This window comes from Leptodactylus fuscus, chromosome 4 (genome assembly GCF_031893055.1).
Source record: "Leptodactylus fuscus isolate aLepFus1 chromosome 4, aLepFus1.hap2, whole genome shotgun sequence".
Classification (NCBI taxonomy): domain Eukaryota; kingdom Metazoa; phylum Chordata; class Amphibia; order Anura; family Leptodactylidae; genus Leptodactylus; species Leptodactylus fuscus.
The window spans coordinates 207,344,687-207,356,924 of NC_134268.1; the positions used below are offsets into that span (position 1 = coordinate 207,344,687).

At 42.7% G+C, this 12,238-nt stretch overlaps 1 protein-coding gene across 1 annotated transcript in view; it reads right to left on the bottom strand.

Moving 5' to 3' along the window:
* LOC142200937 (macrophage mannose receptor 1-like) overlaps window positions 1-12,238 on the bottom strand; it is a 61,591-nt gene that overhangs the window by 23,895 nt on the left and 25,458 nt on the right. Inside the window, exons 4-13 of the mRNA XM_075271684.1 lie at window positions 11,159-11,320; window positions 10,694-10,807; window positions 10,345-10,488; window positions 9,186-9,368; window positions 7,998-8,155; window positions 7,539-7,652; window positions 6,898-7,013; window positions 3,084-3,232; window positions 1,450-1,643; window positions 1,013-1,140 (exon numbers count right to left, since the gene is read on the bottom strand). Coding sequence (XP_075127785.1) covers window positions 1,013-1,140; window positions 1,450-1,643; window positions 3,084-3,232; window positions 6,898-7,013; window positions 7,539-7,652; window positions 7,998-8,155; window positions 9,186-9,368; window positions 10,345-10,488; window positions 10,694-10,807; window positions 11,159-11,320 — 1,462 coding nt within the window. The remainder of the gene's footprint in view (window positions 1-1,012; window positions 1,141-1,449; window positions 1,644-3,083; window positions 3,233-6,897; window positions 7,014-7,538; window positions 7,653-7,997; window positions 8,156-9,185; window positions 9,369-10,344; window positions 10,489-10,693; window positions 10,808-11,158; window positions 11,321-12,238) is intronic.

Genomic DNA, 12,238 nt, shown 5'->3' on the forward strand with positions numbered 1-12,238 from the left:
CGGCGGTGACATGGCTGCATTAGGTTATATCCCTCAAACAATGAAATGTGTGAGAGATCCTTAAAAACCCGCACCTTTTAAGTACAAACTAGACGTGAAAAATTTCAATTTTTCATGCCCGTTTTCTACCACGGCCATGTAAATCTAAGCCCGTGAAGGCGAACCTATGGCACCCGTGCCAGAGGTGGCACTAAGAGCCCTCTCTGTGAGCACCCATCTATGGAACAGATTATACTGTGTGGGGAGCACTTTGAGGCAGATTGTACTGTGTAGGGAGCACTTTGCGGCAGATTGTACTGTGTGGGGCCCACTGTGGAGCAAATTGTACTATGTGGGGCCCACTGTGGAGCAAACTGTACTGTGTGGGGCCCACTGTGAAGCAAATTGTACTGTGTGGGGCCCACTGTGGAGCAAATTGTACTGTGTGGGGCCCACTGTGGAGCAAATTGTACTGTGTGGGGCCCACTGTGGAGCAAATTGTACTGTGTGTGGGCCCTTCACTATTTTTATCACACAGTATCTGTTTTATAGCTGACAAGTGATATTATTACAGACCGTGTGTAATTGTCCCCAATTGTGGATCCGCAGAGTATTAAGGTTAACTTGCCGTGTTGGCACTTTGTGATACATTAGTGGGTTTTGGGTTGCAGTTTGGGCACTCGGTCTCTAAAAGGTTCACCATCTCTGATCTAAGCTAAACCTGACTTTTTCATCCGTTGATTTTAAAGGGGAAAAAAAGGACACCTGCCGATCCTCACTATAGTCAATGGGTCCCTCAAGATCCTTTTGTGTCCATCATTAGAGGGACGGTTTTTATTTTTATTTATTTTCAGTGTGAGACACAGATGTGATAGTAATGTAACTGTGACTTAGATACCAATCAGATCACATGCAGAAATCCAGATAATCCTAAAGGGTTCACTTACTTTTTCTTGTGAGTACATTTCACAGTACTGTAGATACATAGCATATACGGTATATTTATATTATCCATAGGCGCGGTATTACTTACATCAGCGTTGACCACAAATCCTGCTGTTCATCTTTGCTTCTGATACTCAGTAAGTCACCACCGATCGTTCTGCAAAAGTTCTTGGCCTCAAACCATGATCTTTTTTCAGTATTATCTACCATGTAATGCTGTAGGAAAAAACAAATGTAAAATTTTGTACAATTGTAGCCAGGAAATAAATGAGATGTCCGAATATACAGAATTTACATACTGCCTGTAAACTTTGCTTTGGTTGACATTAGTATATTGGGGCACATTCATTATGCCTTGTACGCCTGTGCAGAGAACATGAAGACTGGCATAGAAAAGGTGAAGTTTCAGGCTATTCAGTTATTAGGCTTAGACACCAGAGTGAAAATTGCAAGATTTAGAACTTTTTTTTAAAAAAAAATACATAGTGATAGAGAATTAAAAATAAAAGCTGTAGACCTCCTTACCTTGTAACATGCACTGTTCATATCATTCCAGCCACTTGGACATGTTGGTACTGCTGTTGTTGTTGGGATGGGCGGAGGTGTCACTCCTTGTGCCCACTTCTTACACACATACTTAGCACTTTCATCACAGTTCATAACATCCCACAATCCAGCTTTCTTCCCAGTTCTCATAACAACACAGCCTTGTTTCCTGCCTGTAGGATTCAATAAAAAAAATTGGGAAAAAGTTTACATAGGAGTACCTAGGAGCTCTGACAGTGTCATACACTATGTTTTATAGATAGGCTCCTATGAGTCCTGACAGTGTTATACACTATGTATTATAGATAGGTTTCTAGGAGCCCTGACAGTGTTATACACTATGTTTTATAGATAGGTTCCTAGGAGCCCTGACAGTGTACTACACTATGTTTTATAGATAGGTTCCTAGGAGTCCTGACAGTGTTATACACTATGTTTTATAGATAGGTTCCTAGGAGCCCTGACAGTGTTATACACTATGTTTTATGGATAGGTTCCTAGGAGCCCTGACAGTGTTATACACTATGTTTTATAGATAGGTTTCTAGGAGCCCTGACAGTGTTATACACTATGTTTTATAGATAGGTTCCTAGGAGCCCTGACAGTGTACTACACTATGTTTTATAGATAGGTTCCTAGGAGTCCTGACAGTGTTATACACTATGTTTTATAGATAGGTTCCTAGGAGCCCTGACAGTGTTATACACTATGTTTTATAGATAGGTTCCTAGGAGCCCTGACAGTGTTCTACACTACAGTATGTTTTATAGATAGGTTCCTAGGAGTCCTGACAGTATTATACACTATGTTTTATAGATAGGTTCCTAGGAGTCCTGACAGTGTTATACACTATGTTTTATAGATAGGTTCCTAGGAGCCCTGACAGTGTTCTACACTACAGTATGTTTTATAGATAGGTTCCTAGGAGTCCTGACAGTATTATACACTATGTTTTATAGATAGGTTCCTAGGAGTCCTGACAGTATTATACACTATGTTTTATAGATAGGTTCCTAGGAGCCCTGACAGTGTTCTACACTATGTTTTATAGATAGGTTCCTAGGAGCCCTGACAGTGTTATACACTATGTTTTATAGAGAGGTTCCTAGGAGCCCTGACAGTGTACTACACTATGTTTTATAGATAGGTTCCTAGGAGCCCTGACAGTGTTATACACTATGTTCTAAGCCAATTTAAGCTGTGGTTCATGTCGAACTTGCCTCCCTAGCCAAAAACCCAAAACAAATCCTGAGAGGTTTGCCCATCTTTAATGATGAACCATGCTGTCAATCTCATGACACACATGGGGCCAGTCAGTCCAGCCAGGAAAAAAAAGGTAATGAAGAACATGAAATACTTCCTATAGAGGTGAAAACAGCATATATGTTGTACTTTCCAGCAGCCTGTATATTCTCCTTTTCAGGCTATTTGTACATTTATATCACTCCAAATAATAATCAGATTAAAGGAGAAGGGTGGAGGGGATGCAGCTGCATATTCTTGCTTTCATCTGCTGTGAGAGGGGAGGAGGATCTACAGTGGGAGATATAATATCTCAACAGGGCACACAGCACAACCTATACTCAGTAAGCATGAGACAAGCAGTGACTTACCTGGCATATCGGAGTTCCAGTGCGTATACAATACATATTCTTTGTTGGTCCATTTAAACGTGCCCTTATCCTCGGTGTCTGAGAGCCCTGTCCAGAAATATTTCTCAGGTCTGAACCCAATCAGACTTGTTAGATAGGCCTGTTCAAACCTGCAGCAAGAAGTCAACATTATAGCATGTCACATCTTTATTTCGAGGTTTATTCCAGGAACATGGTTACATCCATATATCCCTCCTATTCTATGGTAGAAGGGGGCAGCCTAGGGGGCCTTGTAAATTTACATTTAGATGTTTTTTTAGGCTTATTAAACAACGATCTATCTTCAGTAGAGATGGGCAAACCTTGTGAGGCTCATCTTGCGAATATGTGCAAGGTTCGCTGTCCAGTATTTCTCAATTCTCTGGGGCACACCGACAATATGACAGCTTGACACAATTGTCATGACATCGGTGCACCTTATGTGACTACTGAAGCCCAATCACAGGCCTCAGCAGTCCCCAGGGCCCCTAAAGAGGCAGAAGGAGGCCAGAAGAAGTCCAAAAACACAGAGGAGCACACATTGGAGCTCAGGAGAGGTGAGTGATGGTGAGCACCAAAGTTTTATTTTATTTTATTGCACCTTCCTTGGGCCTTCACTTTGTATACTCTGGGGATTGAAGAGATCTTAAAATATAAGAGTCTCATGGGTTGTGACTTCCAAAAAATATTGGGTTCAACCAAATCAAAGATTTTTCGGAAAACTCAGAACTGTTTATAAAACCTGTATCAAAACCCACTAATTATGAACCAGTCTCTAATCCTTTGGAAAGGTCATCGATGAAAAATCCTTCAGGATCCACACCTGGGACCTCCACCGATCAGCTGTGTCAACAGACTAACATTCCTGTGAATGCACAGAAAACCAGGCACAGCCAGAACTTTTATGTTACTTTTCAGCACAGTCCTATTTGCTTGAATGGGACTGAGCTATGAACAGGCCATATGAGTGGTGAACATGATGTCATACCACCTACAAAGCGAAAGCGACACTCACGGAGACTGGCTGCCATTTTGACCAGCTGGGGGTCGGACACATGCTTATCATCAATCGATGACCTGTCTTTAGGACAAAGTAGGTCAACATTTTGCAAAGAAGAGAAACAACCCTAAGGGCTAGTTCACATGGGCACAGAGGGGGCGGATTACGGCACGTAATCCACGTCATAATCCGTCCCCTCACAATGGTGGTCTATGGAGACCACTAGGCTACTTTTTTCAGTGAGTGGCACGTTGCCGCTCACGGAAAAAGAATCGACATGCCCTTTCTTCAGGCGGATTCTGCAGTGCGTTGAGTCGCGTCGTCCGCCTCCCGACAGCAATCCCCGGAGTTGGCCCATTCATTTGAGCCTACTCCGGAGGGGGAAGCCGTGACTGTCATGGCCGGCGAGCTTTGACCCGAGAGTGATGCGGCTCCCCACATCACTCTCGGTGCCAAAATCTGCCTTTACGCTTCCAGTGTGAACTTACCCTAAAGGTTAAGGCCCCATGTTGCAGAACGCAGCTAAAAACTCTGCGCAAAAAAACGCAATGGAAACACATCGCGTTTTTTTCAGCAGCATTTTTCACTGCGTTTTTCTTTAGGTTTTCTCTTCCCTTATTAAGACTAAGGCTCCTAGTTGCAGAATTTTGGCGTTTTACAGTAAAGTGAATGAGATTCTGGCTAATTGCCGAAAAAAATAATGAAGTCCTGTAATACTTGTGCTACACCACACATATGGTCCATGCAAATCCTGTGTATAGTCCATCAGTGGCGCCCCCTACTGAAGTCTACAGCATTATCTCACAGGTTTTGCTCCTGTTATAAGAACAATTTTTGATCTTTTTTTACTAAAATTCTATTTTGAGAAATAAAATCCATACAGGATCCTATTCCCAAACCCCGGGCATTGCAGACATTCTTATCTTTGCAGTTCCCTCCAGTTCTCATTGAGATCTTTTTGCCTCCGAGCTTCCTTTAAGCAGATAACCTCTTTCCCTTCCTTATCACGCTGTCTTTCTTGAGGATAAGTGTCTTCAGGAAGTTTGGACAAGACAGATGCAGCCTCAGCATTACATGAGATGAGTGATGGCCGATTGTTGTAACAATGTATTCGCTGATGACTGCGGAATATGGCCGAGTCTGCGGGGTCAGGTCTTATTATACGCCATTCACAGATATAGTGAGTACTAAATATGACTGTGTGAACGAATCAGTTCCCATACACACAGTGCTACAGCTGTCGGACATACACCTGACTCCTTTATACACATGCATGTTTGATCATACACGTTAGATGTTCGGTAGCTGGAATGGACAGTGATCCGCCATGGAAATGACATGATGGTCAAAGGCAGATTTAACTCTGCAAACAAATAGTTTGGCTCTGTTGGATATTTTTGGCGGGAGGTCGGTCAAAAATATCAGGGTTTGGCATGATCGGACACTTACGGCTTAGTCATAAAAACTCACTGCCCTTTGTATTTTTAGCAACTGGAATACCTCCCTGATCGGGCAGTTTTCTTGTTAAGTTGATGGTTCGTATGAACAACCCCAGAATGGATTGGATGGTCACATCGCAGCTGTCCAAAATCTAATGCGCCATGGACGGGTTAAAGGGGTTGTCCAGGCTAACAGATTTTTTGCAAGGAGGCTGAGGAAGCGGAATAAAACAAAACAAGCCATACTCACCTGTCCACGGTGCTCCGGTGTCTCCCACCATGATCCTACTGTTCCTAGGTCTCGTGGAACAGGTGACGTGTATGAATGCTGTCCCAGTTCCTTTACTTAGGCTGCTGATTGACCTCGGTGGTCAACATGCGGCAGGGACTTCTACCAAAACAAGACCCCGAAGCAGCTGGACTGGACCATGGTGGAAGACACTGGATCACCTCCTTACAAAAAATTGGTTATCCTGGAAAACTCCTTTAAAGATAGGCCATCAATAGCAAGCCTCGAACAACCCTTTAATGAAGAAGCAGATATCTTGAAAACCCATTAAGGTCGGGGCCCCACGGGACGTAAACGCCGCGATTTGCCCGCAGCGGAGACGCTGCAGGAAAAATCGAGGCGTTGTACAGTGCAGGCAAATTGGATGGGATTCATGCGAATCCCATCCCCACTTTGCGGAAAAGATGGCAGCACGGACACACTGTGATTTGCAAGACCGTTGCGGCTTTGTAAATCGCAGCATGTCAATTATATCTACGGAAACGTCGGCGGCTTTCCCGTAGATATAATGTTAAGAGAAAGTCTGCAGAGGAAAACTGTGAACTTTCTCTTAAAAGCGCTGCGGAAATAACAGCAATGCCTTCCCGCAGCAGTTCTTCCCGCAGCACTTTAGTGCTGCGAATATGGCCTAAAGAAGTTTAATCGGGCTACTGAAAGGGCCATAAACATAAAAACCCTTTACTTAAGTCTCCTCAGTCTTCAGTTTCCAGTCTTCTGCTTGCAGGTCCATGGGCTGTTTCTGCCAGGTGACTGCAGCCAATCACAAACCTCAGTGCCACTGCGCCATTTGTGAAGAGGTCACTGCTGAGGTCTATGACTGGCTGCAGTGGTCACCCAGCACAAACAGGACACCACTGGTGACACCAGCCAGGAAATCAGAATGCAGAAGACCAGATCTGATGCCATTGTAAATGGAGGCCCATGGAGAGGTGAGTAGAATTTTTTTTCACTAGTCTTTTGTTTATGGCCCCTTTAAGTAATAAAAAAAAAATGATTTGGACAAACCCATTAAGTATTGATTCCCAAAGTATATTAGCAAGCTGTATATAACTGTATCACCATCCATACCTGTCCTCCACGGTCATCAGGTAGGCTCCTTTACTTATACACGTGTTGTTCGCATCTGAAAATGAACCCGCCGATGTACTGATGAGATAGCAGTAAAATCCATGTCTTTTCCAACCCTGTCGAGATACAATACAATGACAGTTCATCTCTCTCTCTATATATATACTGTATATCGCTGTATGACAGTATACTGGACAGAGCTATGAAGCGAAATGGAAAAGAGGAAATCCAGCCGCATAAGATTGTTATCATAGTCGTATGTCGGAAGTGCTGTCTGTAGAGTCCACGAGCTTGGACAACCACCAGTTTATAGAACAAAGGAACCAAAACTCTCAGGAACTGCACTTTAAGGTCATTATTTCCTAAAATAACACTGAAAGTGGATCTCCAAAGCAGACAGAACTTTTAACAGCAGATATAACCATCACATGGAGCAGAACGTGCCGAACAATGAAACGTCCACCATACAGACCAAGCAACCTCTTGTTCCTGGAAGATCTCTCAAGGCAAGGGTCACACTGAGGACACCTACATACTTAAGGTGCCCATAGACCAAGGTGCTCCATGTATGCGGGTGAATTGTAATGTTTTACTATGTAATGTTGCAAGTTTAGATTAAAATTAGCGTTTTTGTACCTTACCTTATCACACCCCTGGTCCACACTAGCAGCTTGTTCATGATCTACCGAAAGTGGTTTTCTTTTGCATAGGTATGGAAACTTCTTCTCGCACATCTTGTCTGCCCATTGTCCATCCTGTATCAAAAGGACAACTCATTGACGAGACAAAAACACCCAGTCATCTCCTACCACACATATCAGGACATGTCCAACCAAGTGGAAAGGTGAGGATGAACACATGAGTAAATCCGATATAGTGAGCTCCCCCTAGATGTCCGCATGTGATTTTATCATGTAATTTATGATTGTGTTAAAGCAAAGGATTTTTGGAGCTTTTTCAAGTATACAGAGCTCTAAAGACTATTCTTGACTTGATGAAGATTGACAAGTCTAAGCTTGGTTTTTACAGTAGGTACTTTGGGGCCATATGGTTTCTTAAGTAACTGCATGTCTACATTACATACAGATTCAATTACATACCTTAGCAGATAAGGCCACACAATCCTCCTGTTTGTTGGTTAGGTGAGATGGTTCTCCTCTCTGCCATGTTGTATAGGTCACCGGGGATCCATCACTCCACTCAAACAATAACTGAGTCTTCAAGTCATTCAACCCAAGCCAAACATACTCCGCATCACCTAGAGCACAACCAAAGAATATTGAAAGTTCGCCTCGGCAAGTAGCAGTATGTGATCTTGGGTCTTCTATATGGGAACTTCTACATCACAGGCCAAAGAGAAAGGGGCTGGAAATCTTGTGATGTCAAATGTCAGTGTTACAAGAACTACCCACCATGTGCTAACCATAAGGACAATCTCAAAAACTTATAAAAAAAAAAAAAAAACACCTTGGTTTTGTGTTGTCCTTTTGCTAAGGACACGTTGATCCAGAGTTTTATACTGATTGCCAGATTTGGTGTTGGGAAGGAATTTTTTCTCCTAACATGGGGCAATTGGCTTCAACCTTATGGTTTTTTGCCTTTCTATAGTTCAACACTGTAGGGTTATAGTTTGGACTTGATGGACTGGAGTCTTCATCCAACCTCAGCTACTATGTAACCATGTATGACAATGTAGCCATAGTCTTAAAGGAAACGGACGACCTTATATAAGGGCCATTTGGAACACTAAACCCCCCCAGTCCATAAGGGCCTGTGGGTGGTGTAATGTCCCAAATCGTCCTGACAGATTTCCTAAAAAAAGCAGCCACTATTGAATTTTTGTCATTTTAGAGTGAAACTCCTTGCAAATAAGGGTCTGGACAGGCGACATGATCTGAAACACATTCCCAGTATGGTGGCAAAATAATTATAAAATATTGCTCATTGCATAGTATGATGGAGTCGGGGTTAGTAACTTTTTTCTGACTTCGGCTACACCCGAAACTGGCCCAAACCCTGACACAACGACTCTAACTCCTCAACCCTCCCAAATCTCATTGGTGCATCAAAGCACCTTACTAACCAAACTTCTAAGTATTCAATTCTACCCCAATGAGTGCCGCTGTTCCCTCATTCCGATGATGGATGGTAGTCTTACAGTTCGTGCCCCCCCCCCTCCTGATCATGGAATGACAAGCTATATGGGAAGATGACCGATCAACAAATAGTGATATTTGGCCATTCTCTACTAAATCGATGCTATATGTATTATTATTATAGTCACTTACCAAACTCAAATTGTGATGTAATAAAGCTTGATTCTTCAATATTATGCAAACTTGCAAGATCCCCTTCTTCTTTCCTGCAAGATAACAGGGCGTCCTTCCACATCTTAGTTTCTTTGAGCAAGGTATAACAGTATCCATTATAGGGTACCCAGGAGGCCGGGCAAGTGATGGGATCACTATTCCCTGTAAGAAGATATAAAACAAAATATTTAGTTCTTAGTATGTGTTAATAGTCGCCGTTCCACTGATTCCAGCAGAGTTGGAATTTTCTCTCTAGCCCCCACCGTTCCTGAGCAGCAAATGCAGTTAGTTTTCATACCTGATGTGCTGTTTAATGTAATGTCAGGTGGGTGGAGTCAGGCAGGGGATGTGATGCAGAGCTCCAATCAGAAGCAGCCAGTGTCAGAGCTCAGAATCACACCCCTTGTCTGCTCCTGCCTGACACCGCCCACTTGACAGTATAAATAGCATATCTGACACCAAAGCTAACAACATTGATTGCTCGGGAATGGTGGGAACTAGAGAAAAAATTCCAACTGTGGCAGAATCAGTGGAGCGACACCTGTTAATTGATTTAAAGAGCTGGACTTGTTCGAAGTGATGAAAGGTCCTCTTTAAATATGGGCTGTGATGATGACCCGACATGACAGAACATGAGATGGGACTATGTCACCCAAAACACCAGTCCACTACAAAGTATTATAAGTTTGGCACTTATGCATTCAATTTCTATGAGGGACATCCTTTACAGAATCTCCCTCATTTGCCTTGGATGCTGGCTCTTGGATTTGGCAGATTATCTCTCAGAAGATGTTACCCTATTAGGGCACTCCTATCTAAAAGTTTTTTTTACTAGAGACATTTGCAAAACTCGACACAAAAGAGAAGAAACGTCACAGAAACATAGTTGAAAATCCTAACATATTCCAGGTATTTAACAAAAACAGCGCCTCTCTTAATCCAGGGCTATGTTTGGTATTGCAGCTTACCTTCACTTCAATAAATGCAGATGAGCTGTAATACCCAACATGTACACTGACAATGGTGGCGCTGTTTCTAGAAAAGAATCAGACCTTTTTTCCAGCCTCACACAATTCCTTTAATAACAAAGTTCTATAAAGGCCTCCAAAGACCTTTGTTTGCAAAATGTTCTCCCTACCTGAAGGTGGAATATAAGAAGAAGAGCTGTTGCCTTTTTTACAGATGTACCCCAGTTTTTGGGCGCACTCCTTGCTTTCCCATTTGCTACTCTTCCCAGGATTTAGGGCTGCACAGTTTATCCCAGGTTCTGTCGATGGATTTCCTAGAACAAATAACACGTTTGCATTAGAAGAACTTCAGAACATGATGGGTCGACCACTTGGGTTTTCAAAAATTTCCATCTCCATGAATCTGATGATGACAGCCTACATTGTAATACGTTGACTGACTGACATTGTAATTCCAGAATAAAGACAACGTAAGTGGTTTTTCATCAATCACCATCCAAGATCAACCTCAATATTTACCTGGCACCCAGTTCAGATACCGGAAAGGACCTCCATCATCCCATCTCCAGCCAGCATTAAAGTCCAGGCTGTTGAGCCCAATCCATAGGACCGAGGTGAGAATATTTGACAAACCTAGAAAGAAAAAATAATGACAAAATCGATTTAGTTATATTCAATCTAGATCTAGGAAATAGAACAAGATCCTTGTACATTATCAATCATATATGCAGATATCAACTTGAAGAGTTCCCATTATGGAAGGCCTCAATGGGCCCATAGACCGCTCAGACTCTTACGACATACAATATGTTACATTGACCTCAATAACCCCTAGCAGATGTGTAACTCAACAGGTCTTCAAAGTCACTACGTCTTCTGCCTGTAGATATGAGACTAGTTGGAAACTGTTCTACACCAAGCATGTCTCCTTCCATGTAGATCTCCGACATGTCCCTTCCAATTCGGCTATATCTTGGTTCTTACCTGCAATGAATGATTGTTCGTGTAGTTCGGTTATACTCAGCAGTTCTGCGTCTTGTTGCTGGCAGCTTCTTCTGGCTTGGTACCAAGTGAGGGCTGACTCGGAGTTAATCTGATAGTTGACGCCAGTGACAGAATCTGTTGTCCAGAAACCATCAGACGTAGCTGAGAAGAAAACAAAGTAGAATGCTCAGAGGTATTGTCGTTACATTGTATCGTCATATGGTGGCCATACACGTTCTGCAATTGGCCAAATGCTCAATTGGGCTGACAGCTATACGTCCTTCCTCTTCCAAACACATACGTCATTAGACACACGCCTACATATAAGACAGTTGGACTGTCCTATTGCAATCGGACAGTTCTGACGGCTTCACTTAGGGGCACCTTTCGAGGGGCGAGCTTATCCAAAAAGCAATACACGATCTACACACTAATCTGTGCCAACAGATGTGGCCTTCCATTTGGTTAGACATATCCAAAAATGGCCACCTTTAAAATTATTTTAAAAAAGCAAACCCCAAAATATTAAATTTTATATACAAAACCCCTGAAAAAATTAATATAGAAATATTAGGTATACCCAAACTGTAAATGGTAGGGGAAAAAAATCGAAATTTTTCAATTTTTTTTACAGTATAAAAACACAAAAAAACTTTATACATTTGGTATCACCGTGAACGTACCATAGGTATAGAATATAGGTAATGTTTCATTTTTAACAGTTATTGAGCTCCGCCAAATCAAAACCCTTAGAGGGATTCTACCATTAAACTACCTTTTTTTCTCATGAACACGTCGGAATAGCCTTAAGAAAGGCTATTCGTCTCCTACCTTTAGATGTGGTCTCCGCCGCGCCGTTTCGTAGAAATACCGGTTTAAACCGGTATGCAAATGAGCTCTCCGCAGCAATGAGGACGGGCCCCAGCGCTGAAAGGCCGATGAGCGCATCCCCATTGCTGCTCGAGAGCTCTTTCCTGCGCCGCCTCCTTCTTCTGCAGCAACTCCGCCTCTTCTGGCTTCTCTTGCTCTTGTAGTTCTATACAGGAGCATAGAGAGGCCACCCCAAAATGGCTGCCGGCC